We start from the raw sequence: 27,914 nt of genomic DNA on the forward strand, positions 1-27,914 counted from the left end.
GGAGACTATTCTGACATCTTGCAAGCAAATGCAAGCAGAAACTGTCCAAAAACTCACAAGTTCAATGGATGCAAGACTTGTGAAGCAAATCAAATAAGGGGTCCTATGTTAAAGTGTAACGTGACCTGTTAAAATGTTAAAATGCTGTTATAAGTTTGATTGAAATAGCTTTTGATTTCAGTAAATATTTTCAGTTCTTTACAAACTATAAAGTGTTTTGAAACTTACTGTGCGTAATAATTTGGAACACTGCATTGTACGTTTTTTATGTTTAAATAGATACTGTCATCATTAGGAGGTTTGTTCAATAAAATTTGATTTGTAATCTTAATAGTGGTAGCATGATAATTATGCTGACTGTTATTTACATCAATTATTTAGGTAAATAAGAAAAATATTATTTGCATAATAGAATTACTAGAAGGAGTAATGTGTCTTGCCAGCAAAAGACTGGAAATACATTGGAAAGATGCCCTACAAGTGACTGCCTGCAGCTCAAAGAGCACTGCATACACCATCATCCTTTTAAAGGAGAAAATCTCCCAGAAAGACTTGCTCATTAATATTTAGTATGACGGCACTGTTTGGATCAGCCACTTGTCTGTGTTTCTAGTTCTAGCGATAAGTTTAATCAACAGTTACAACCAGTGATGTAATTTAGAGCATTATTAAAGACTGCTTATGTGTTATCAACATTCCAATTTATTATAAGCAACGAAAGACAGTCAGCTGATAAAACCTGTGCTCCAGGTCCCATATTCATATAACATTTAAGGCTTAATGTAGCCCTTAAAGGTATAGTTCACCCAAAAATGAAAATTGTGTTATTTCCTCAACCTCAATTTGTTCCAAAACTGTATGAGTTTCTTTCTTCTGTTTAACACAAAAGATGATATTTTGAAAAATGACATGCTATACAATTAAGAATTACATTTAGCCTTAAATATTATATGAATATGGGACCTGGAGCACAGGTTTTATCAGCTGTCAATTTTCAATGTACATTTAAAAGTGAACAATAAACATTTGTTCAGTTCTATCACCAACACTCTTTCATTGCAGAATATTATGAACTGAATGAACTGGTAGTTTACAAAAGTTTCCAAATACATTTGTACTCGGGCAATGTCACCCGATGCTGCTGTAGCTTTAGGCGCAGGCTTCCGAAAACACAGAGTGTAGTTTGAGTCTGCTTTCGTTTCATATCTTCTTTTACGTTAGTTAGTTCATTTCAAATTTGCGCCAAAAAAACACCGCCAAGCAACTCATTTTCCTCCTTGGTAGGTCACGTCAGATCAGCTCACAGGCCACGGAAGCCCCAATGGTCCAAAAACGTTAGTGATTCGCAATCGCAACCACAGTCTGTGTTCGCAATGAAACTTCTGTCACAAAACGATATTGTTACGTATCCTCACGCTTTTTAAGCGGGTATACGGAAATCCTTGGCCTTTCCTAGTGGGTATACAGCGTATAACTGCGTATCACGTAGACTACACCACTGGTTACAACTCGTTCAGGCAACTCGTACAGTTACAATGCATGCAAGTATAATCAACACAGTTACAACTCAGTCAGCTTGTGTGTTACTATGGCAACAGGCAACATCTATTCAGCTGTTACTTATGAACCTGACCTGATCTGAGTAAGAGGGTGTGGTCACAAACAAACATGGCTAGATAGCGATCCAAATGATGTCAAGAGTACTGACTGAAATTTGCATTACTGAAATCTGCATACTGCCTCAAACAGATCCCAGTGCCTCATCTTTTATGCTATTACCACTATCCACAATCAATGTTCTTGAGCTCTGTGCAGGCTAGTCGTATTTTTACATACCGACCTCAACAAACCATGTCATTATGGGGTGTGATTTGTGCACAGGAGCACAGTCCAACTGGAACAAGATTAGCTCTCTTAGTTACAAGCAAAGAAATGATAATGCTATTGCATACAAAGACTTTGTAGACAAATCAGCTTTGGGGGAAGAGCTACACATGGGCAAGTGCATACACCACAGTCACTGCGGAAGTAAGAAAAAAATGACTAAAGCAACTTGAACTCCAGCTTATCAGGTGAACATCTTGTAATAAAAGCTTAATGATGATTTAGTAACCATTCTATCCAATTTTTTCCAATTATTACTTTGTCATCATTGAGGAGAACTAGCGTAGAGCTAGTAAGGAACGGCATGATATAATAGCGTGATGGGAAGCAAAGGGCTGTACCTACCAAGAAATGGGTTATTTATGTATAAAAGCACGACCCTTCACAAAGTGTTTTATCCCGCTGACAGCATAACAATTTGCTATCAGTTCCAATTATTCATTTATTAATATACAGCGCAACTCTTTAAAGTAATAATTAATGTTACAGAACATCTGCGAGACAAGACGCAGTCATCACGCTACAGCTGACGCTACTTCCTGTCAGAATGCTACAGTAGTTATTAACTGTCTTTTGCTCACTAGCCTCACCGGTATTCTATTTCTTGATGTTAATGAGACACGAAAAAACAAGCTTGTCATGTGTTTGGTTAATTGGGAATGCATTAACTCCTTTGTCCTGAAGACTGTGTCTCCTTTGTCCTGCAAAGACTAAACAACTGAGACTCCTTCTATAAACGTTAAAATAAAATGTCTCCAGCTTCACCACATCATCAGCTACACTAACTGTTTTTCTTCATTTAACAGTTTTTTTAACATCTGTCTATTATTATAATGTTTAGAATTATGCGACATATACCACTATAAGAGCTGTTACTATAGTAGCATTGTTGTGCTGTTACAGAAACTAAGTCAACATCTCTTTCTTTAAGAATCCAAGAACAATTCAGAGTATGATATACTACACAAATCTAATATGCATTAGACAAGGTTTCACATACAACCAGTAAAACGTCTCATGAAATAAATGGTACCTTCAGATGAGTCATCAAATACACTTGGCTTTCGTATGTGGTTTTTTTTCTTTCACTCTAAAGCTCTCTGCTGGAAGTAGGTTCTAGAATTGTAACAACAAACATCTCAGACTTTCCCAAACCCTAGCCAGCATGGTTAGAGTGAATATGATCGGGGATCAGCACTCGTCGGTGTATATGGGTCCTGTGTTCCTACCTCCCTATCTCTCCGGTACTCACCTCCATCTTCCACTTGGCCAGCAACTCCTCCCTGGTCCTCTTGCTAATGTAATAAGGGTCACCGGCCTGGAACGTTACTCTGGGCATGGGTCTCTGGCGTAGACTGATTTCCCAGCCCACTCCCCCACGTAGCCTGCCTCGATCTCCCTGTTTAAATTGACAAATAAAAGCAAAAAGAAAAGGAAAAAAAATAACCGCTTGTTTAATTCACTCACCTTATCTTTCGGTGCTATCGATAAAAGAGGGAAGGGAGCTGGTGGTTTGGTTTTCTGACAGTGAAACGGTTGAATTTGTTTGTTAGAGCTTTGGGTGTGGGGAGTAAAAGACCAGAGAGCTAAGCAGTTTGTAGAGTGTGAGCACTCAGACAGGGAGCTATACTTTGTTGGCCTGTCTTCCTATATCCCGTCAGCCAGCCATTGCTTACGGAGAAATGGGAATTTCCATGCAACCCGGAGGACCAAGTGTATTTGATATTTCAAATCTAGTAGCCATCAGGGTACCATTTCTTTCACAACTACCCAATAATCAGGAAAATAGCTTTGTAAGTGTTTTTCTAATCATGCAACTAAAACCCTCTTCACTGCAGACAGAGTATTGGGAAAAGAAAAAAAAAACACATAACAATGTACTGGAACATATTGTATACTGAGAACATATCTGATGCTGAGAACATATCTGATGCTGAGAAGCTAGTTCATGCGTGCATGACCTCTAGACTGGACTATTGTAATGCATTACTAGGTGGTTGTCCTGCATCTTTAATAAATAGGTTACAGTTAGTCCAAAATGCAGCTGCCAGAGTTCTCACTAGGACAAGAAAGTATGACCATATAACCCCAATTTTATCATCTCTACACTGGCTACCTGTTAAGTATAGAATTGACTACAAACTGCTGCTACTTACGTACAAGGCTCTTAATGGTTTAGCTCCCATGTATCTAACTAGTCTTCTAACACGTTACAATCCTTCACGCTCTCTGAGATCACAAAACTCAGGGCTTTTGGTAGTTCCCAGAATATCTAAGTCTACTAAAGGTGGTAGAGCATTTTCTTATTTAGCTCCCAAACTTTGGAATAGTCTTCCTGATAGTGTTCGGGGCGCAGACACACTTTCCCAGTTTAAATGTAGATTAAAAACTCATCTCTTTAGTCAGGCGTACACATAATACATCCCATAATATCATGCACCAGTACATCAGACCAGCACATTTTTATGAACAGCAGATATGTTAATCCCTTTCCACTGCTTTTCTCTTTGTACCCATCCCGAGGCATCCAGACACTGTACCAGCTCCCAACGTCCTCTGTGGGACGAAGCCTTTGGACGTCCACTGAGCCGAGGCCGACTCTAAGAATCCTGAGACATCTCCAGTTAGACTCTATGGTACTCAGGAGATCAGAAGTCCTTGAACCTCACACCAATACAACATTTAACTGACTGTATATTACAATCACACCCCCAGTGTCACCCATATGAGGATGGGTTCCCCCTTGAGTCCGGTTCCTCTCAAGGTTTCTTCCTTTACCAATTTAAGGGAGTTTTTCCTTGCCACTGCTGCCTGAGTCACCTCAGACTTGCTCATAGGGGAATAAATACATACACACTGTGAACTATATACATCTAATAATAATCTAGAATTTTTATTCTGTTAATTCTTATTTCTTTTATTATTCGTTAATTCCTTTATCATTAATTATGTTTACCTTCTGCTCTGTGTTTATGTTCTGTAAAGCTGCTTTGAGACAATGTCTATTGTAAAAAGCGCTATACAAATAAACTTGAATTGAATTGAATTGAAGTATACACACATGTATACAATGTACACGTATACAATATAGATACAGAGATAGAGGACGAATGGACCACACCATGAGAGTTCCGTACCTCGTTCTTCGAAGTGTCCCCGATCTCGTCCTCCCGGTGCTCGACATCTAAAGAGAAATATAACCGCACAGAAGAAAAAAATTACTGCAACAGACTATTATACTCTATCCAGACAAACTGGAGATCGATATCTGTTAGGAAATGCAATGTCTCCCAGTAGCTGTATGCAATGGATACAATGATATAGAGATTAACTCTCTCATTAGGGCTTTTCACACTGCACTTAACCCCGGGATATTGTCCTTCTTAACCTTGCTTTTAACCTCAAGACAGAGGAACGTGTTTCACGCTGCGGGGTTAGCGCTGCTTTTTAGCGGGGATTATGCTACCCTGCTCTGAAGTGGAGTTAGCACCATTTGCAGCGTTAATCCCACATTGTGGTGCCCAAATGTGTGCAGTGTGAAACAATGCAGTGTTAGTATGTTATGTCTAGATGCTTAGCAACAGACACTCAGAAATTGAAAAGTGTGTGTCTCATATCACCTGCTCTGTATAGTCACAGAAGTGTATCATGAACAGTAGTTGTAACTTTTAACAGGAATTAACAGAAAAAAAATTACTCAACTGGAGTGAAGCTTTGGTTTCTTTCACATTTATGATCCATAGTGATCTACTGTACAAGAACACACAAGTCGTTTGATGTGTAAAAGAAATTCATAGAATCATATAAATATCATATAAATCCTCTGTGTTATTTTTCTTTTGTCTTTTTGTCTTTTTCTTTTGTGTTATTTTTCTTTTGTTTCAGTGAGGATTTGTGTTAACAAATTAACAGGATTAATTGTTAACCCCAGGTGAAGTATGAGCAGTGTGAAATGTCGAACGAGATAACCCAGGATTCTGTTTACCCGGACTTTACAATCACTTTATTTGAAGTGTGACAATCCCTTTTGTATCTATTTTACACATTCTACACAGTAAAATATTAGAGGAGGAAAGACTACAAGACTATAACTACACATGACTAGAAGAGTGTTGGAGGAAGAAAAAAAACTAATGTAGAAAGAATTTGATATTAGACAGAATTAGCTGTATATAACAGGATTGGTCTGTATTAACCAAATTAACCTGGAGTAACAAAGGACCGCATCGTTTTTATAGATTGCTATATTAGGTAATTCTAAAATGACATGAGTTGTGATGCCTTAAACCTATTTGTATTTATAATCATATGAAGCTTGTTATACAAGCAGAAACATTGGTGTAATCTTACTGGTATACTGCTGTACACATTGTGTGCTATCTTTTGTATATTGTTAATGTGCTTTAAATATTAAAACATACTAAAATAATTCACAACAGCACTGCCTGATAGCTTGACGTTAAGCAGAAAAGCCCCGTGAGGTGTGTGTGTGTATGTGTGTGTGTGTGTGTGTGTGTTGCAAGCTACAGTACATACAGCAGCTACTCTAGCTCATATTCTGCTGCCTGTAAGCAAAAATTCTTGCCCAGTAACCTTTGAGTTGCTTTGGCATTTTACTGCTCCATTGAGATCATGTGGAAAAGTCATCTGTGCACAGGCAGTTTCATCATATACAAGTAAGTAATGGTGTTGCAGTGATTTAAAAAATCGAATTTTAATAATATTCTCCATTACAGAATAAAGTACCACTTCATGTATTCTCATTATAATGCTCTTTTTGTGAGGTTACGGTCGTTCTGTCCAGATCTATTTCATTCAGTGCTGATTGTGTGCCAGATGTAGGATCAAATGACAAATGAGCAATGAGAGTCATTAACATTGTGGGGCTCCTGGCGACATATTCTGAAGTGTCAGGCTACCTGGATGGAAGACGGTGTAGTCTCAGTGCCTGACACAAGGAAACTGTGTGACTCAGAAGGTTGTGGTTGAGGCTGAAGGAAGCGGGAGGTTAGGGAGTGTGAGCCAGAGTGGTGATGAGTATGGAGGGAGGCCAGGTTTACTTTGGCTTTGCTCACACCCCTGACCCTACATCTCATCGTGCTGAGGCTCCACAGCTGCGTACTATTAGCCCTGTCCCTCCCTACCCCCACTGCCTGCTTCCTATCTGCGTTTCTTTAACGTAGCGTACAGAGACTCGGGCTCTGGCTGAACACATCTGCAGCTAGCTGACTCGTAAAAGCCAAACTTTTTTATATTCCAACAAGGTCTGTCGCAAACTCAGGATTGGGAAATTTTTTAAGCAGTTGATATTATGTTGCCTGAAACAGAATCAGATATGTTCATGTAAAGTTGCTCGCAGAGTAAATCAGTGCACCATAAAAGAAGATTTTACATTTAGAAGTAAAATGTTTCAAGGAATCTCAAGAAATCTGAATAAGCACAAGATTGGATTTCAGAGCAGAATTATGAATGCTAAAAATCTCATTTAAATGTCATTTTGCAGAAAATGTATATGTTTCAGCAAAACACATACTGGTTGTAATTTATGTGAGCAAAATATCTATTTGCATACGTATATGTGTTTATGAGCCTTGCTAAATTGTTTTGTTTTAAAATGCAAATCGACTTTTTTCTCGTTGACTTTTTTTTTTTTAAAAAGGATCACAAGCTGTGATAATTCTCTTTCCTTGGAATTGATTTACACTCCGAACGTCTTTATTTATAGAAGGACATTGTTCACTCCTAGAAGCAACTTTGTTTTGACTGGAATGAGAAAGACAGGCAGGGGGTAACGAGAGGCTACGATTTCTACTGACCTGAAACACTAGCAGGGCTATTACAGTGATTCATGATTCATGAGCAATAATACATAGTCTTAAGAAGAGCATGGGAAACCTGTGAAGGACGGCCAACCTCAGAGGAGCTCATTAAATTTACACCTCCAACCTGACACATAAATATCAAATCCCTTTTCCCAGGTTCATTTTCTAAAGTTCCACCATTATACTGCCCTAATTGCCATTTGACTTATGTGTAAGTGCAGACGCTCGGCTTATTGTTAACTTCAGAAGCTGTAAAATGAATAAAAGTGATCATCCTTGAATAGATTTTTTTTCATACTTATTAAATGTCAGAACTGTTAAATAACTGACTTGTTAGAATAATTTTACATGTTTGTTATTAATCATTAAATTCAACACTGCCGTATAAACATATTTAATGTTTCATATAATGAAAAGTTTGCATTTTACAGGCATGGTTTGCTATCGTTTATTTCTCAGAGGACAGGGTCACTCACTGCAACGTGGGTAAGAAACAGAGAGAGAAAAAGAGTAACAGAAAGAGAGAGAGACATAGAGAGGAAAAGAGGAAGTAGAGATAATGACTTACTCTATATTCTATTTTAAACACAATGATTCTTCCACATCTTTACTCACACAATACCAGAAGACTTAATGATTGCCTAAGAAATTTAATCTGGGGGAAAATGTACTGAACAGAATGAGCAGTGTGAGATGCACAGGATTACCTATAGATATATCACCATTTTTGTTCATCAAATATTCATTTAACAATCTGCTGCTACTCCTAGATGTACTATTCTTTAGGTACCAGTGATGGATTTTGACTTGTGCCCAGTTACTAACAGTCATCTCGATCATCTATACTTCTCTCTCACCTACTCACACACACATGTTTTCTGACAATGGGAAAAAATGACTACATAACCGGTTACTGAGGTAAAGGAGGGGACTTTTCCACTGCTGAGATCAGCGAGTTCATGAGTTTAGGTGATACGCTGTGCTGAGCTAAGGTCCTTCCTCTGCTTTTCAGATGAATGACATAAATACTGAAACATAAAACTGTACGTCGGGGCATCGTGCATTTCACGCTGGAATGGTTTGGAATGAGATATTAAAGGCTCTTTCTTCGGGTAAACATCAAAGTATGAATGACTTAAGGTTTCCGAGAACAGGTATGGATCAGTGTTTCATGCAATAACACACAGATGGATGTTGTGATCCAGCCCTACAAGCTGAACATGCCTTCCATATGCCTAAAATGGATCTTTTTCATCAACCGATGCACAGACGGATTATAGCAGGACACTTTTAATATGCATAATTCAGTATTCTATCTATAGTAAAGCAAATGAACAAGCTCTCAAGTCACATGGTCAAGATGTAGGGTAATTTTGGATATTTTCAAAATGAGAAACATCTTTGTATTCTCAATTGTCTAAAAAAATTACAGCTGGAAAATGTACGCATTCAAATAACAAATAGTAGTAGATCGTCATATAGTCGTCTTCAAATAGTAGAAGAAGTCTTATACGTCGTTTCGTAACATATATTTGTAACAGAATGTTAAAATTCAATGTATAAAAGATGCTGCAGAAAAGAAAATTTCCACAAGACTGGATGATTTTTTTTAATAACTAAATTATTTTTGCCTTGATTACAGTATTTTAAGGCACTATAAGGCGCACCTAAAAGCCTTAAATTTTCTCAAAAATCGGCCGTGCGCCTAATAACCCGGTGCGCCTTATGAGTTCCAAAAATCTTTAAAAATGTTGCTGTGTGACTTTAGTAAGCGCTCCATTTGATTGACTGTCCGACCATTTCCCACTGACACAGGGACGTAATTCATACACTACTTACGCTGGCAGCGATAAACAAATCAGAGGACGTTACATAATACGTACAGTACCTTCGCTTACCTTCGCCACGCCTCCGGTAGGTATACTACCGTTATGTTGCAAAACAACATTTGTTTCTTCCTAACTATTATGCGCTCCACACTCCAGTCCAGTAGGTGGCCGTAAATGCACCTTAAGTTGGTTTGCCATCCGCCAATAAAAATCAGATGCTTACGAGGCACAATTACAAACTACAGGCTATCAGTTACACGGTTGTAAATGGGAATAAAGCTGCGAAAGTATTCAACATCAATGTATCTATGGTTCGGAAGTGGAGGAAGCAAGAAAATGTACTGCGCCAAGTTAAGAAAACACAGTAGATAAGGACTTTGATGGATTTGTGGGAGAAGATTGATTAAAAAATAATTTGTGTGTATTGTTAAATCGTATAGTAATTGTTTGTATAAATTGTATTTATTGTTAAATAGTATAGTAATAAATAGTATTGTTAATAGTAATAAAGTTCAACTAAACTCATTGTTTTGCTTCTGTTACCTTTTTTGTAGATCGTATGTTTTAGCATGCGCCTTATAATCCGGTTGCGCCTTATGTATGGGTTAAGTACAGAAATAAACCCCGTAATTGTGACTGCGCCTTATAATCCGGTGCGCCTTATGGTGCGGAAAATACCGTATATAAAATATACAGATAGCCGCCGTACACCTCCATGTGAACGTGTTGTTAGAAACAATATAGAAACAATAACATTAAAACAAGCAGATTCATATAAACTTGAGATTTGAATTACAGCTTGCACTAATGTCAGAGCTCGTTACAGAAAATTAAGCAACTTCCACAGAGAATTCCACAGCGGCAAACCGTTGTATAAATCTAAAATATAACTATGCAAAATTTTATATACATTCAAATATCTGACTGCAGACAGAAAGTCAGACAGACAGGCAGACAGACGGAAAGAGGCAGTGCTACATCTGCAGGTGCTAAAGCTCTCATTTTAACCTTCGGCTGTGGTGCTGCATAATAATATCCTACAGGTAGATTCAGCCTGATTCTGCTGTTGTTTAACAGCTATTTTTTCAAAGACTGGTTACTTGTTATATAAGGCCAGACTTGTGCACTTCTGGTTAAATGTGCAATTTCTGTTGTATTGCATTTAATGCTCCATGTGTAATTACTGCTATTCAGTATGATATATATAAAGTCTGCGTTAACAGGCTGATGCAGAGCCCGGGCTTATATAACTATTATATCTATTTGGGATATGGTGTGTGTGTGTGTGTGTGTGTGTGTGTGTGTGTGTGTGTGTGTGTGTGTGTGTGTGTGTGTGTGTGTGTGTGTGTGTGTGTGTGTGTGTGTGAGCTGGGTGAACGAGTGCATACTGTGTTTTGGGAGCACTGTGTAAGTGGCTTGGGCAGAGTGCCATCCACCTGGCACAGTCCCTGCTGAGACAGGGGCCATAACACAGCACTGCTGTCTTTCCATGCACTGCACCCACCCAAGGCAGGTTGCCAGGAGACAGCTGTCTCCCTGGGCTTTATTTACTGCTCTCATCAAGGTCATAGCCTGCTCTGGCCAGGAAATATAGTGTGTGTAAGAGAGAGAGAAAGAGAGAGAGAGAGAGAGAGAGAGAGAGAGAGAGAGAGAGAGAGAGAGAGAGAGAGAGAAAGACAGTCGAGGGCAAGGATTTCTGACTGACAGCATGATCATCTTGTTGCAAGTTGCAAAGCATTACTCAACCTGAGAAGAGAGATTCACACTCTAAAGTCGTAAAACTGGATCCGTTTGTTTATATATATATATATATATATATATATATATATATATATATATATATATATATATATATATATATAAAAAAAAAGATCCAGTTTTACGACTATATATATATATATATACACACACACACACACACACACACACACACACACACACACACACACACACACACACACACTATATATATATATATATATACACACACACTGTGATTTATACTGAGATATATGAGATCAGATTTACTCCTAACAGTCTTGGCAAATATTACTGTACCTGTCACCTCTGACATCAAGAAGTACTTAATCCTACAATCTCCCATTACCTGAGGGTTTGAGCAAGTCCTCAGCATTCTTTGTGTAGAGACGATTTTCGTATGGCTTCCATGAACAACATGATGTAACTGCGGTGCAAACAGACCTGTTGTTGTTCACATGGGAGCTCTGCAGACACGCTGTGCAACCAAGCCTGTGACTGGCCATTACAAACAAACCGTGCCCAAGCCAATAACGAGGCAACCAGGCCATCTTCTTCCTGTAGTCATTAAATCTGATATTTTCACAGTTTTAATAAAACTGGAGCCCTGGTATATGATAGCCAACAACAAATACACAGAAAGTAGGTGAAAAAATGGTTTTATCATCATTAACCATCCCTCACAGACATTGTCTCTGCATTAAGCAAGCTGAGGTCATTCCTCTCCTCGCTCTCCAAACATACTTAACATGTTCACTGTACTTACTGAATAAATTACGGGAGATATTGAATAATATTATTTAAGATGAATAACTGAATAGTAATTTAGACGTATTTGTGTTTGCAGGGTGTTGGGAGATCCTTTGTGAGATCCAAATCATAATTTTTGCTCTCTCTCTAGAGAGTTCTAAGTGATTTGATGGGTACAAATGGTCTCTTCAGTATTTGTAATTACCAACTAAAACAGTCATGCACTTGCAACAGGGCAGGTGAATGAGCTATTAAACTAAATTATGTGTAATGGAGTTTAATGCAGAAGTTTGGAAATTAAACTTTGGGGCAATAACATTTTTGCTTAAATGCAAGAAATGTTACTTTTAATTCATGTTCATTTGCATTTACATTTGACTATCCAAAGACTTTTGCACATTACAGCATGCTGTCTTCGTGAAAATAGTCTTGTGTTTTTCCCAGTTAATATTTACACATAAATGAATAATGACCTATCCTGGAAACCCACAGCTGCCAAATTTCAAAACGCACTACCACAGCCAATGCTAGAGGAGAGCTATTTTACAACACCTCTCCATTCATCACTAAAGGCTGAAGATTGTATGAGGATGATGAAACACTGTGGCCCTCAGCCCATGAGCACTCACAGGCAGCTATTGTAAGCTTAACTCACATTTAGTCGGTCGCTCCAGTTTCCGTCTTCCTCGTTTCTTGCGAGGTAGATTTGGCAGCGTCTCCCCTTTGTCCTTTTCCGAGTCACGCTTGTCCTGGGCAACAACAAATCCGTTCTCCAGGAAGGGGCTCATGCTGCAGGCAGCCTGGCGAGGGAGGCCGTTTTCCAGAGCATTCTGCTCCTGCGTGGGGCGAGAGCATTCCGAGGATCTGTTGCCATGCCTCTCTCCTACATCCCCATTATGAACCTGAAGCTGTGAACACGACTGGATTCCTGATCCTCTGTGATTCTTAGACAAACCCACCAGCTCTGTCAGTGATCCACAGCTCTCCACCTGCACCAGAAAATGACAGTATTAATATTCAAGCCAAGTGTTAAATGTTAAAAGAGGAGTAAAGTTTTAATGTATTGAAATGTAATATTTAGTTAATAGCACATTTATAATACATTTTAACTAACTTTAAACTACAATATTTCATTTAAATAAGCTTAAATATAGATTATAATTCTAAAATCTTTTAAACACTTGCATATATAAATGTAGAAAACGGATTTCTGTTAGCTTGTTATTTTTATTAATACTGCATAAAATAAACAACGCAATACAGTCTCCCTTCGAAACTATTGGAACGGGAAAACAGTTGGCCTTAAAAGTTGCATTTGTATGTAGATTTCTTCAACAAAATATAACACAGTGCAAACTGTATAAAGAATACTTGAATATGACAACAGTTTCTTGTTGCCCAGGTGTGTCCTGTTAGTTTACAAAATAAATAGCTCTGATAAATTGCTCAAAACAGCTTCTCTCAGTTTTGGGTTTCAGTTTTATCTGTGAAGACTGCATTTGTTGTTAAAAATGAAGAGCCCACATGAAGATCTAAGACCTGCCAAATCCAGATTCTCTGCACATGTTTTGGGCAAGTAGTACTGGGATGAGACAAAAAATTGTGGAGAAAGAAATTGTCTGCTCATGATCCAAAACATATGATGTCTGTGAAAGATGGTGGTGGTTGTGTCTACTATGTCTACTTCAGGAATAAACTCACTAATGTTTATTGATGAGGAAATTCATGATAGTGGCAGCAGCATACATTGCGGCATCTACAGAAACATTCTGTTCTGTAATTTCCAGAGAAATGCATCCAATCTAATTGGGAGTATCGTAAAAAGTTTTACACGGGCCAAGTCGATCAGCAAAGCTTAACCCAACTCATCAGCATTTTACCTCCTGAAAAGGATAACAAATGGAGAAACCCCCCTAACACAAACAAACAAAAAACTCTGGTACAAACCTAGAAAAAAAGAAAGAAACCCACACTTTGGTGATGTGGCAGCTTTCTGTGCCATCTATGATGAAGGAAATGCAAGCAAGGGATCTGCCACCAAATACGAAGTGCTATTTACTTTAATTCACTTAGACATTTGTCTTTTCCTATATTATATTATTATATTATTCTTCCTATATCTGCACAACTAAAACTTGGGTGGTCTGACACAGAAGGTTGTTTTATGTGTTTAACACATCTAGGTGTTAATAACAGGAAATCATAAACTTTCCTAAACTATCTCATATCCATCTTTTGATCTCAAACCGAAATCTTTTTGGTGTATAACGCAAACAGGGGTCGGATGGGACTGTATATAAACTTAAATGAACACTTTAATCTCTAAAAAAGACTATTCAAGGATTTGTCTTAATGCTCAATAACTACTACAGATAATTTAGTAAACACAATGAATCTAAAAAAGGAAGCAAATGTATTACATTATACTTTATTATACAAGAATGACGGATGCTGGGAGTAATGAGGAAGAGTACTAATAAACATTGATGAACATAGTTCAGGAATAAAAACAAATTGTTCCTGATTAGTTCAGTATGAAGTAAAACCTCAGACATCGTATAAAGTGTTAGCACTTTCTAATAGAAACCTGTATTTAAGCCAGTAGTTAATAACTACATAAATTGAAGCTCATTAGTCTGAATTAGTCTGCTACAGTAATTAATATACTTTCACCTGAAGACTACTCAGCCTGCAGAGTGACGTTAATCCATTTAATCGGCCAAACCTCTACACTTGCTTTTAATTATGTAAATAAATGCATATAAATAGTAACATACATAATAAAGACATCCTCGTTGATGTATAAAACAATTATTTCTGCTTTATCATCAACACACGTGGTAGTAAAACAGCAGGTAGGAATGACTTCTTACTAGGAGTGGAAGATAATGAAAGACATGTACTCTCATTGTAGTACATCAGCACATAGTTCACTGTAATGGTCCTTTTTCTGAGGTGTAAATCACTTGTCTTGAGTTTTTTTTTATTAAATATTAAATTCTGTAACATTGATTTTTCGATCCCCGTTACACAAATAACAAAACGCGTTTAACCTCAGAAGCCTGTAAGCCAATTAAAAGACAGTAATTTTAATAAATTACTTAATAGAATGAAGTAATTTTAAATCATTAAATTTTAAGAACAAAATCACAATAAAGCCATTTCCTGCAGTAAGTCTACACTTCAATCACCAGATGCTTAGTCGGCAGTAGCAATGTCACAAACGGTAGAAAAAAATAGCATCCATGGCCCAATTTATCAAACATTTTGTGTTTCAAATGTTTCAAAGGAATTATCTTAAAATGATGCATGCCAAAACCTGTGAAGTTATCAGAATTTTACAGCTCAACATTCAACCTGCTGGAAGGTGTTACTCTGGTGTAGAGCCCTGCGCGGGACTGTTTTTATAAACCCGCACACACCCGCTCCCGCTGAATTTCTGACCAGGACCGCCCGCACCCGCAAGCTGCGAGTTCCACTCCCGCCCGCACCCGCGGATTTTTTTCTTGAGAGCTTGTGAAAATTTTGATTGTACACAAATGATCAGACTAATTATTAGTTCAGGCTAATGTCCAGAATAACAGAATTAAACATGATTGCATTTAAATAAGATAAATTAATACTAATGCTAATACTAATCTTCTTCTCAACATCATGTGTTGACTCCATTCTTATTATCAGGCTACACACTAAATCCCACCGGGTCCCGCGGATCTCCTGCTAAATTTTTTGACCGCCCACTCCCGCCCGGGGCAAAGGTGAAACCGCCCGCTCCCGCGAGCCCAATCCCAATGTAGCCCTCTACTCTGGTGTTCAATAGCAATTGTTATTCAACTAGCTATATACAGTAGCTAAATACAAGAACCTCAGCTAGCTATATACAGTAGCTAAATACAAGAACCTCAACTAGCCATATAGCTAAATACAACTTCAATTAGCTATATAGCTAAATACAAGAACCTCAACTGCATCTGTTTAATTTAGCTATGTAGCTATGTTACTTTTCTTTTTTGTTATCTTTAACTGTTCAGATCGTACTCCTCAGTCCGAGAACATTTTTGGATTGCAAGTAGTTTTTTACTACTGTAGATGACTTATTTTAGTAAATTTCATGATTACTACTTTCAAATGAATTATTACTACAGTAGCAGCACTTTTACTCTAAAAAACAATCAAAATTAATGTTCTACATATGTCTGTGCTTAGTGTTGTAATGCATTCAACTGTTTTATATGATCTCTGCAATGTGACGTTGATTTGGATTGTGGCTATGGGGTTTTGTGGCCATTACTGTGTCTGTGGCAATTTATGCCACAAGATCATTAGTAAATATCCCAAAGGTGTTCATTAGGATTGAGGTCAGGGCTCTGTGCAGGCCACTCGAGTTCTTCCATTCCAACCATGGCAATCTAGTTTTAATGAAACTCACTTTAGGGGATTCACAATTGTGGGCTTTGAATTCTGTGGCAAATTTTCAGGAAGAAGCACATTTCAATGTGATGGTCAGGTGCCCACATACTTTGGCTATATAGTAAACGATAACCTGGCTGGATATGTGTGCACACCCTCTTATAATAGGGCAGAGGACTGTGCTCTTGCTGAACCACAAATTCATGTTCAAAAGTAATTATCATATACCCGCCAGCAATAAACTGATTCTGATTAACCCCAAATTAAGATCAGCTATTTGTATTTGATTTTCTTGATCATTTTGGTTTCATTAAGCATGAAGAGGATCTCATGGTTGAAAGATATTGATCAGGAGAGAGGTACAAATGAATGAAACATTATATGCATCATGTAATGTTGAGAAAATGGGCCTCCACGGTGACGTTACCAAGAACAGGATGTCCCTCCATATCAGATGAAATAACAAGACAAAACCTTATGAGGGAGACTGCTAGGAGGCACACATCATTAAATGGATTTGAAAAAGTATCTGGTGAATACTGGTCACTTCCTGCATGTAACAACAAACTGTCATAATCAGCACATAATATCCTGTGGAATAACTTGAAGATGGCTGTACATAAGAGATCACCTTGCCATTTAATAGTTCCAGAACATTTTTATAACAAGGACTCAATGAAAAACAAGGGAAAAAATGATCATTTAAGGTGTGTTAAGTTAGTTGACAGCTACATTACAAACAAAAGGAACTTTAGCAAAATGTTAGTTAAGTTTGTTTAAGGCTATATTTAAGATGATTCAAAATGGTTATACTTTCATTCCAGAGTGATTTTGACTCATCTGTTTTGAATTTGACACAATAGAAACTAACACACATGCTATGACTTTGTCCACTCGTCGTCAAGCATTCTCTGTCATCGTTGATATTTTATACAAGTAATGTTCAGTTAATTAATCAAGGATAAATAAAAGGATAAATGCATGAAGCATGAGCTAATATCTCTAGCCCTGCATCTAGTCTATGACCTGATAAGTTGTCTTCAGTTTGTACTTTACACAAATAAATTGAATTGGACAAAGTTGCAACACTTCTGCAAACTAGTGTCTGAACTACTGTTTATTTTTTCTTATGTTGATTAGCTCCATTACAGTATCATGTACATGGTTTAATCTGCTTTAACCTCTTCCGCCCGAGCGGCAAGGAGGAGCTTGATATGTAAATCAGGTTCATAAACATAAAAATCGTTAATGCTTTGCTTGGTCCACTAGTTGACATCCTAAATGTACATGTAATATATAAATTTTATTGATCGCCGGAATCAATGTGAAGGATGACACAGAGTTTTACTGTAATCCAAGCAAACAATTCCAAATCACAAAACACTCATAAACATAGGAGACAGAGAGAGATTACACAGGCAAATGCAAGGAAAACAATCGAGAATTAATAATTTTTTTTTTAAAAAGGCAGTGGGTCATACACAGAACGACAATAATAGCACTTAGTTAGGCTTCGCTTAAATGCTAACAACCCCCGGAAGTTAGTATTCCGGTGAGAGCTCGCTCTGGGGGATCACTGTCAGTGTTCCCATAAAAACATTCAATTAAATCAAAACACTTGTGGATATGTGATATGTATCACTATATACAGGACAATGAAAAACTGTTTTATGATATTCTTATTTTAATTTACCAAAGGCGTTTTCTATACACACTTTCCTAAAACTGTAAACGTTTTTAAAAGCACTTTCAAAGTGAAAACTGAACAGCTGCTTCTTTTCAGAGGTTTGAAAAAGATATCAGAAAAAAGTGTATTGTGCCGAACTTTATCACAACCTTTCATTTACTACATTTAAATATGGTTCATGTATGTGCTAATTGTTATCAATAGCCATGGCTCGTCTACCCACATGGCAGGTATATCTGGAAAAGCCAATGCACTTGACATAAACCACAGGCAGCTTACGCTTGCTGAAAACAACTGTATCTTTTAGACACTGGACAAACTGAACATCAACTGCTGGAAATCTTTACCTTTTCTAAATACCTCCTCCTTAACCACAGGAGGCACACTACAGGGTTGACAAAAGACAAAACAACAGGCATTGATGTTGATTTGCTGCAGCGCATAAACGTATCTGTTAAATCATGGTTTTAAAGAAACAGAAATTTATCTTAAGGATTATGAGTACAATTATGGATACACATAGTTTAGTTGTGTGGCACAGTAGCGCATAAAAAATGAGTCGGTTCATACAAGGAAGAACATTTTTAAATGAGGCTAATGTATGAAAATAACAAATCACTTAATTGTTTGCTTTTCCATTTACCATTAACTCCTCTAAAACTTGAAAATATTAGCAGCGTTCCTGCCCTGCATGCAGGAGAATAAATGCGTTATGAAAGAAACCTGCGGGCGAAATGGGGGAGCGTTTTTTGCAGCAAGGCATAAACACTTTCAGCAGTGATCTTTTTTCCTAAAAAAAAAAAACCCACCAGTCCAGATGCTTTGTGTTGGGGGAGGGTACGGAGTGGTTATGGCTGAAGGCTAATACTGTGCTCAGTTGATCATACTGTCTTCAGAAAGGTCTCAAAAAACCTACCTAAAAAAATCATTTTGCATAATGCTTTCTTTACAATACACATGAAATGTTTTCCTTTCAATACTGTAGTTAAGCCATGTTTTGTAAGGCCATGACATGATAAGCACATCATTCCATACAATCATGGTTTTTATAATGCATGTATCACTTACTGGACACGGTTCCCAGCATATGAAAACAGTGTCAGGTCACCCAAGACACCAGCACAAAGCCCCAATGCTTTTTCACTGCATATCCTGTAGGACGGCTTATTAATCTTTTCACACAAAGACATATCTGCCCTATGATCCAACCCCCTGCTTTAGGAGTACTCCCGAGTGGTAAAAGATTGATATGAGAAACTGCTGAAATCAAGAAGGACAGATTCAGGGCCTCAGGAGAACAGCTCTGCCAGTCTGACAGCGAAGCTGCTCTTCAGACTCACAGCTGCTGCTTCGCCTCACTAGCTCTGAGTGTCAAAGCCGTTCTTGTGAAGAGGAAATCAAAGAAGGCAGATACAGAACACAGCCATTTTAAGTCTCACGCTAAAGAACTTCTAGAGGTGCTGCTGGACTGGTGGTTTCTCACTGTTCCCTGGAGTGAGAGATCTCAATCTGGTCTTTTCATCTGGGAAGGTGAAACTCTAAGACCTCGGCAGCGTAACTTTTTAAAAAAAAATATTATCCAGTTTACTTTAAAAGTTTTTTTTATTTCTATGGAAGTGCAGTTTTGGCTGAAAAAAGTGTTTCAGCCAAAGACATCAACTTACTAACCAATTCCATTACACTTAGCTATTGTACACATCAGTATACTTAATAAATCTTCATAGCCATATTTGATCTTAAGAACTTCTTGTTTTATTAGTTTTAATGAATCTAATAATCTTCTCTTCACAGAATTGTTTTATACATATACAGTACTGTATTTTTTAACAATTTTGTTCAATAAGGTGATTGTATTACATGCAAAACTTATTAAATCGGAGCATTTCTACTTCCACTACATATCAAACTGTATATGCTTTATAGTGCATTCTTTCCGTTTCTTTCTTCTTCTTTTTTTTTAACTCAACCTAACAAAGAGGAGGAGGTATGAAAAGAATGTTGGCTAGTGGGCTCAGTGTGTTTTACTTTCCTCAACCCTCAGCCTTAGCCTCATAAAGCAGAAAAAAGGAACCATTACTCAGCTTTAACAAATAATAAAACAGCTGGCAAATTGCAACCAATAAACATGGCATTAAGTACACACAAATCAAAAGCAGAGCCGCATGAGCAATAAACAGATGTTGACTGAAATATATAAAATATATGGCACACTTTATACATAGTGTGTTTCCTGTGAAAGCTACGAAACCTGCACGTGTGTAGTCGGACATTTTCAGAAGATTTAATTAAAATTAAAAATAGAGTTTGAACAACACACTCATACACACACACTCATGTACACACCCACACTCCCATACACACACAGTGTAGGGACACAATACTAATAGTGGGTCAGAATGCAAAGTCGAGCACATCTTGTGAGAGGGAGAACACCTTTCTCATTACTTCCCTAATAGCCATCTTTCAAAGATATTTCACAGAGACAGTCAAAGGCAAGATGAAAATATGAAGTCCACCAATGCATGACCTGAAATTCCGTTAATAATGCCACAATTACCTGTTGAAGGGACGGGGTAATAAAATCAGAAAGCCCTGGGGGAGGGAGGAGCGGATGTGGGGTGGCTGAGTGCCATGTGCTTTGACATGCCCTCTCCAGATTAATTATGCAAGAGCTAGGATTATTTTCAAACACCCAGACCGAGGAAAATGGGCTCCGTGGCAGAGGATGTTGAGCAGGGGGTGCATGTGAAAAACACTAGCTGACTTTCTCTCTATGGTGTGCACATCAGCCAAAAGACTTGAAAAAATAGGAGGAAAAAATAGGGTGTATGTGAAAAGTAAAATGAATATAAATAAATTACTTTATAATAGATAGATAGATAGATAGATAGATAGATAGATAGATAGATAGATAGATAGATAGATAGATAGATAGATAGATAGATAGATAGATAGATAAATAAATAAATAAATAAATAAATGCAGAAACAGTGAGAGTAAGAAATTAAGATAAATGAGTCAACACTAAGCATGTGAGAAAGCATGAGTGTTATGCAACAGCCTCAGTGACCCTGTGACCCAGACATGATCTCTGTCAGGGGTCAGAACAGAAGACAGGCTATACACACATGCAGGGTAATATGAGCCATAGCCCCAGTTAGCCTTTAGACTTGCAGGCCAATACACAGTCAGGTAAACACACAGACACACACACACACACACACACACACACTGCCCAGATTAAATCTAATACCTGACTCAGTGGGGATATTAATGAATTATGCAATTACAGCAAGAAACAGCAACTACCGCTATTGATACATCTAAATTATTTATTATAACTTGAAAATAATAATACATAAAAAATAATAATAATAAATTGTTGGAATGCAAGCATGCATTTTTATATCTTAAAACCAACTTCAAATTTGTCTAAACATGTCCATGGGATTAGAGGGAATTTTTTTTTGCATACTGAGTCATCAACAAGCGTGAGACAATGGTGAAGACATGACTGGTAATGGTATTTTGTGTTCCAAAAAAACCTTCCTGCATATCCTGTTTTTCTGCCTTCTTTATGAAAGTCAATCCTGGTATGATACCGTTAATTGCGTGTTATGGCTAAACTGTACTGTACACTGACTGCAGCATACTCACAAGGAGGTGTCTGCGTTTGCGGCTGGGCCTTCCGACTTTGCGGGCCGGAGTGCTGCACGCTGGCCTGTCCGCCACAGCCAGCTCCTTCTCCCGACTCACACTGTCAGTCTGCCCAAATGACAAAGAGCCTCCATGTCACAAATACATCACACCACACCTCCACTTCCCACTGTTTCCATCTGTTTCTCTCTTGTACTGTTAAACTGCTTGTTTTCACACTAATTTCCTGTTCATTTGGAGTAAAATAACCCATTTCACAATTTTTTTGTAAAGTTTAATGCTAAAGATTTTTTAAACATGACCATTTTCCGTTATGTAGAATCCGTTACATCACGTTTATATTAAAGGAATTATGTTCAGGACAATTAGGCCTAAAAATGGTCTAAACTGATGTGAAGCCCTACCAGTTTTAACTCTTATTTGCTCTACAAAAGACATATTTAATAATATGTCTTTTGTAGATAACTCTTATTTGCTCTACAAAAGACATATTTAATAATATGTCTTTTGTAGAGCAAATAAGAGTTAAAACTGGTAGGGCTTCACATCAGTTTAGACCTACCAGTTTTAACTCTTATTTGCTCTACAAAAGACATATTATTAAATATTTAATAATTAAACAGAAATTAAGCTGTTTATGTAAATAAGTCAGAAGTGTGATTGATATCAAGGGTGAGTGATAAGGCAAAAAAATCACAATACTTAACAATAAGGAGATCCTCATGATACACAAAAAATTTAACAATATACAAATTCTGCAACATATAATTGTACAAAAATAGTATCTAATATCCAATCAGTTACTGAACAATGAGAAACAAAGAAAAAAACAAAATGCTGACACTTGATGATAAGTTTACCTCTTCAAGTGCATCACAAAGTGCATCATGATCTTATTAAATCACTATATAGATATCTTATCATAGCTCTAATGGATATAAATGTACAATAGTACTCTAAGAGCATGCAGGCCGGTTAAGCCAGTTTGCGTCCTCTAAAGGCATGTTAAGAAGACGGGACGGCATAATATCATCATCTCCATCATATCCATTGCCATCTCTGACACACTTTCCTAAAGTGTGCACACCAGAGTTTGCCGAAGCCAGAGACACACCCCAACATGAACAGGGGTGAATGGGTTTCTCTTTACACTCTTCTTTTTGTCCAGACAAGGATATTTAGATAATGGGAAAAGCCGGCACTTGAGTGACACCTCCCTTTTAGGCACTATGAAGTGAGGATTCTATAGCCCCGAAGCTGACCTACCACTCTCGGCTCCCACTTGACACAGTTACAAAGACATTTGGCAGCTCTTTCTCTTCCCTCCTTCCCATTCCTCTTTGTCTGGAACAACTGTGTCTCCCCCCCTCCAACACCCAATCTCCCTGCCAGCCAAGCACCCTAGGGTGTACAGGCAAGAAAAGACGATCCTAAGGTTGTCACGACACTAGATTTGACTGAATAGCAATGCTCTAAATCATGTTAATAGGGATACTGAACCTGTCCACCATGACTGAAGGGCTTGAGTAGCTGAGTGAGCACTGACTGATGATCCCTACTTACGCCTCATTTCCTTTCAATTATCTACGTTCAATATACAATGATAGAATTCTTCCAAATATGTATATAAAACAACAATGTTATTACTATACTATTACTAATAATGCTCACAAAAATTTGGTGATCGATCTGAAAACCTTACAGCCAAGAAATAATTTTAATTAAAAACAAAAAGTGAGGTTTGGGAAACTTGCCATTCCCTGGTGTCAACTCACCAGGGTCGTCCATAGCTTTGCTCTATTTCTGGCAAATGGCCAGTTATTTAAGGCGAGCCTTGTTGCCAGGCAACAGAGCTACAGGGAGCCTCGCGCGGCTCCACGGGTGAAGAGGAAGAGAATGAATTCGTCTATAAATCAGCCATACAGCATCCTCCTATCCACAAGCCAACACCCACGTCACCAAACACTTGCATGACACAGCCACACAAATCTCCCAGGCTGAGGACGCTAACAATACATGGGTGTATAAATACGATACATTGTGATACTAATAGCCCCTGTGGCAGTACACAACAGAGACGATCATTATTCAGCTCTCATTTCAAAACGAAGGGAGTTTTTGTTCGCGTTAAAATATGAGAAAAAGAGAACGATGTCAGGCCGCCTTTAAAACAACTGTGAGTGGTTCTGGAAACATATGGACCAGGTAAAAAATATGAAAAGGGTGAAATTTCGATATGGTCAAACACTCTGTCAAACATGCCCTAATTATATTTAATTGTAGAAAAAAATATCTTAACATCTGGCCATTTTCTTTCACTAATAATATCTCAAAATACTGTGAATGATCATAACACTGTTTCTCACTAGCAGATCTACTGTATGTTGTCTTTTTTTTCAGTCTTAGAACCGATACCTGAGGCAGCAGTATCAGAATATACAGACATCTTACTTAAGTAGAATGTACTGTATTATTTGCTTAACAAAGTGCATATTTACTCAATGAAACTCACTATTTGATTCTGTGTATACAAGACATGCATAGCATTAAATAGTAGGAGTATTAAATTTAAGACCAATATCAGGGGTGTAATAAAATGTAATGAAATGAAGTGAAATGAAATGAAATGAAATGAAATGAAATGAAATTGCTGTAGGTGATTCAGTCGTAATCAAATATTCACCTCTGGTAGTCATAACAGACATTATATATATATATATATATATATATATATATATATATATATATATATATATATATATATATATATATATATATATACACCTAATAACACTATTTATACCTTACACCTCTGTAAAAAACACACTCTTACCATGCGATTTCCCCCACTGTTGAAGTCAGTGGTGGTGACTGTGTTGGATGGCATCACCAAACCAATCAATTTCCAATACAGTACAAAAGTGATAAAAAGATCAAAACAAAAACAAAGCAAAATAAAATAAAAGATGCTTCAGTGATCCTCCCTTGATTGGTTTCCTGCAAAATAATACAAAATATGTCACAAACTTCACAGAGAAACTTTTCTAAAATGCTTTTTTTTTTTTTTTTTTTTAGAAATATTACTATTAATACACCTATATATAAATTATTTGGAAGAGAAAACCAAATCCCACAGAACTGACTGCAGGAATCCTACAGTAACCAATCTGTTAAAACACAGCTTATATCTGTACAGTTCTAAATATAGCTTGTCCTACTGCCCTAATCTCATTTGCCCAATCTGATTGTGGTGTCTTTATCTAATCATATAAATTTATTTCGGCTACAAAGCATGTGATAAATACTGGACATCTAGACCACATCTTCTCATCTTCCTGGCACTCTATAATGTCCAAAGCCTGACAAGACATGATCAATCAAACAGGCAACAAGTCCAATCTTACCACAATCTACATCTAGACGTCCCAACCCATATTTTCTGTATTTTTAACTGAATTATGAAGGCACACTGCCAGAGATGTGTTACCAATGTTATGAAATATTTATTCTCCACACGGCATGTGTACAGGTGATGTTTGAATCAGATCTCAGCACTACAAAGACACATGTGGATGTGCTGGATGGGCTTTTCTCTGCTCAGCTCATGTCTGCTTTTGATAAACCCTTTGTAAAATTGTATGCTCTGCTTTGTAGCCTAACTAACACAATGACAGTGCACGATCCAATTAATTTCAAAATATTCAGCCATTAGATCATTTGAGATCAATATATTATTCCGAATTTTACTTGGAAATATTATCATACCCCTGAAAAGGAAATAGAAGATGGTTGGGGTTGTTTTCTGTAACGGTTTGTCCAGGTCATAAATGTATGTAAATGATCATCCTTTGGATGGATGTGTCGTGTTTTTGGACAAGCGAGTGCGGAAGCGCGTGCGCCGGTCACCTGCCTTTTGGCCATTCGTTAAGGCAGTAAAAGCCACTTTGATCCTCCAAGGAATTCGGATTTCTAAATGAAAAACAGTGTTAAAAAGGCCGCGACACATCTGTGCTCACATTTATAAACTGTGCCAGCTATAAAATCGGCTCAAGTCCAAGTGCATAAAGCAGAAGGCAGAAGGGGGAAAAGCTGCTCGCCGTCTCGCGGACATCGCGCTCGCGCTACACGGCTACCCGTTTCCTTCTCAATAATGAACTGCACACAGGGGCATGGTGTTATGAAAGCGATGCACAACGTTAATTACCCGTTTTTGCCAAATCCCAGGCCTGAGCCCTTTTTCTGTTTTGTTGCCGCGGACTCCCGGATCCTCCTCGCGCTCCTCTCCACGTCCTCCGCCTCCCCGGCCGCCAGCACTTCTCCGCGGCCTCGCGCGCACTGCTGCAGAGGGCCGACCTGTTTCAGGCGCGACGCGTGGTCCTATCGCGAGTCAGTTTCTCCTTCCGCTTCACAACACTCACATATACTTTGTAACTCCATCACTGCACTTCTCGTTTATATCTTCTTAATTTCATGTCGTTTCGTACAGTGTTTGTTTCCCCCCTATGTTGTAAGAATATCGTCATGACACTCCCCTAATTTATCATGTTTAAGATATTCCAGTAGCATCAGTTTACAAGAAAAACGTGTGTAAATGTCAGAACAACTTTACATCCTAATATACAGTAAGTAGTTTATACTTTAGCATGACACAGTAAATATTATCCTTAGAGAACTGTAATGTCTGGTTAAACTAGGAGTAATACATCATAGTCATGTGCCTTGGTGTCACAACAGGAAGCTGATTCCTCACAGCTACAGTCACATTTATATTTACAGCATTTAGCGGACATAAGCTTACATCTCAATTTTTTTTTATACAACTGAGCAATTGAGGGTTACGGGCCTTGCTCAGGGGCCCAGCAGTGGCAGCTTAGTGGACCTAAGATTCAAACTCACAACCTTCCGATTGGCAGACCCAGGGGCGCCACTAGCAATTTTGGGCCCTATGAAAGAAAATGAGACTGGGCCCCCATACCACACCGCGCCAAACATACAAGCCTCTGGGTGCCGCCGCCGCCCCCCCCCCCCCCCTTAGTGGCACCCCTGATCAAACCAACATCTCACCACAGTCTCCCTGGTTTTATTCTTGAGGTAGGGATTACTGTTTGGGTCGCCTCCCAAAAATACTGATAGGTGATCTGGCTATGATAAATTACCTCGGTGTGACTGTGTGTGTTTGTGGTGCGATGTGATGGACAAGTGTATTCCTAGTTCACACCCAGTGTTCTTGGGATAGGCTCCAGATCCACTGCAACCCTGACCAGGATAAAGCGGTTACTGAAGAAGATGAAGATAACCACATCAACATTTTAAATTAAACTGTAACAAAATTCATTACTGAAATTTAAAGACAAATCATACTTCTTGCTGATTCTTCTTGAATCTATGATTTTATAGATTCTTGATTATATAAGCATATGAATGGCATATAACATTATGGTGTTTAATTTGCCTTCCAAGTACATCTAACTTGTACTTGTCTCAGTACTGAAAACAAAATCTATCATCAGATTCTGTTAAACTAATTTATTTATCTGTGCAATCTGGAATAACTGTATTACTCCAATAAATGCAACTGGCAATTTGCTTCTTTAGCAATGTTTGTGAAATCTCTTTAACCTTAATGTTTTCACAGTTTATGTTCAAAGTGGAATTGTTTGTCTTAACCTTGTTTCTTTTCCTATGTTAGCTAACTCACATACTGTACATACTGTATACTTCATGTGGCCAGTGTTTTCTACGTAAACTGTTTCATTGCCTAGCAATGCTAGATATACTACTATAACAGGCAGAGTAACAGAGGGGGATAACATAAAATATGTTAAATGCATTATTTGACTGCAAACCTGTAGCCAACATGTCATATATTGAGAAGAGGTGCATCAAAAACTAAAACTTTAAAAACTATTTAAACCTTTTTTTTTTTTAAACAGATTAAACAGCCTTTGCTTCTAAGGTGGTATTTGGCAAAAGTCCATTTTTTAGGCTTTTACTGTGGGGATCAACTGAAACTCTTCTGCTTTTGCCTGAAATGTGAGTGTAAGCAGTCAAGTTGAAAGGTAATCTAGTTTTAACTTTTTGGTTGATGTGGTTCACTGGACCGGAAGCACCCATGTA

The 27,914-nt window shown here is 37.9% G+C and overlaps 1 protein-coding gene across 8 annotated transcripts in view; it reads right to left on the reverse strand.

The window, feature by feature from the left end:
• dnmt3ab (DNA (cytosine-5-)-methyltransferase 3 alpha b) overlaps positions 1-26,198 on the reverse strand; it is a 52,279-nt gene extending 26,081 nt beyond the window's left edge. For 2 of the 8 annotated variants that reach the window (XR_007144601.1, XM_027172784.2), the window contains exons 1-6: positions 26,002-26,192; positions 24,631-24,794; positions 21,798-21,905; positions 12,699-13,032; positions 5,022-5,068; positions 3,137-3,283 (exon numbers count right to left, since the gene is read on the reverse strand). Coding sequence is in view for 7 of the 8 variants with exons in the window: in XM_027172784.2 (XP_027028585.1) it covers positions 3,137-3,283; positions 5,022-5,068; positions 12,699-13,032; positions 21,798-21,905; positions 24,631-24,684 (690 nt within the window). In the remaining variant the exon portion in view is untranslated. Of the gene's footprint in view, positions 1-3,136; positions 3,284-5,021; positions 5,069-12,698; positions 13,033-21,797; positions 21,906-24,630; positions 24,795-25,562; positions 25,582-25,707; positions 25,767-26,001 lie in introns of those variants that run through there. The other 6 variants (XM_047821884.1, XM_027172782.2, XM_047821885.1 and 3 more) reach the window with 6 other exon arrangements.
• Between the last annotated feature and the right edge of the window lie 1,716 nt (positions 26,199-27,914).

Source organism: Tachysurus fulvidraco, chromosome 12 (assembly GCF_022655615.1).
Source record: "Tachysurus fulvidraco isolate hzauxx_2018 chromosome 12, HZAU_PFXX_2.0, whole genome shotgun sequence".
In the NCBI taxonomy this organism is placed as follows: Eukaryota; Metazoa; Chordata; class Actinopteri; order Siluriformes; family Bagridae; genus Tachysurus; species Tachysurus fulvidraco.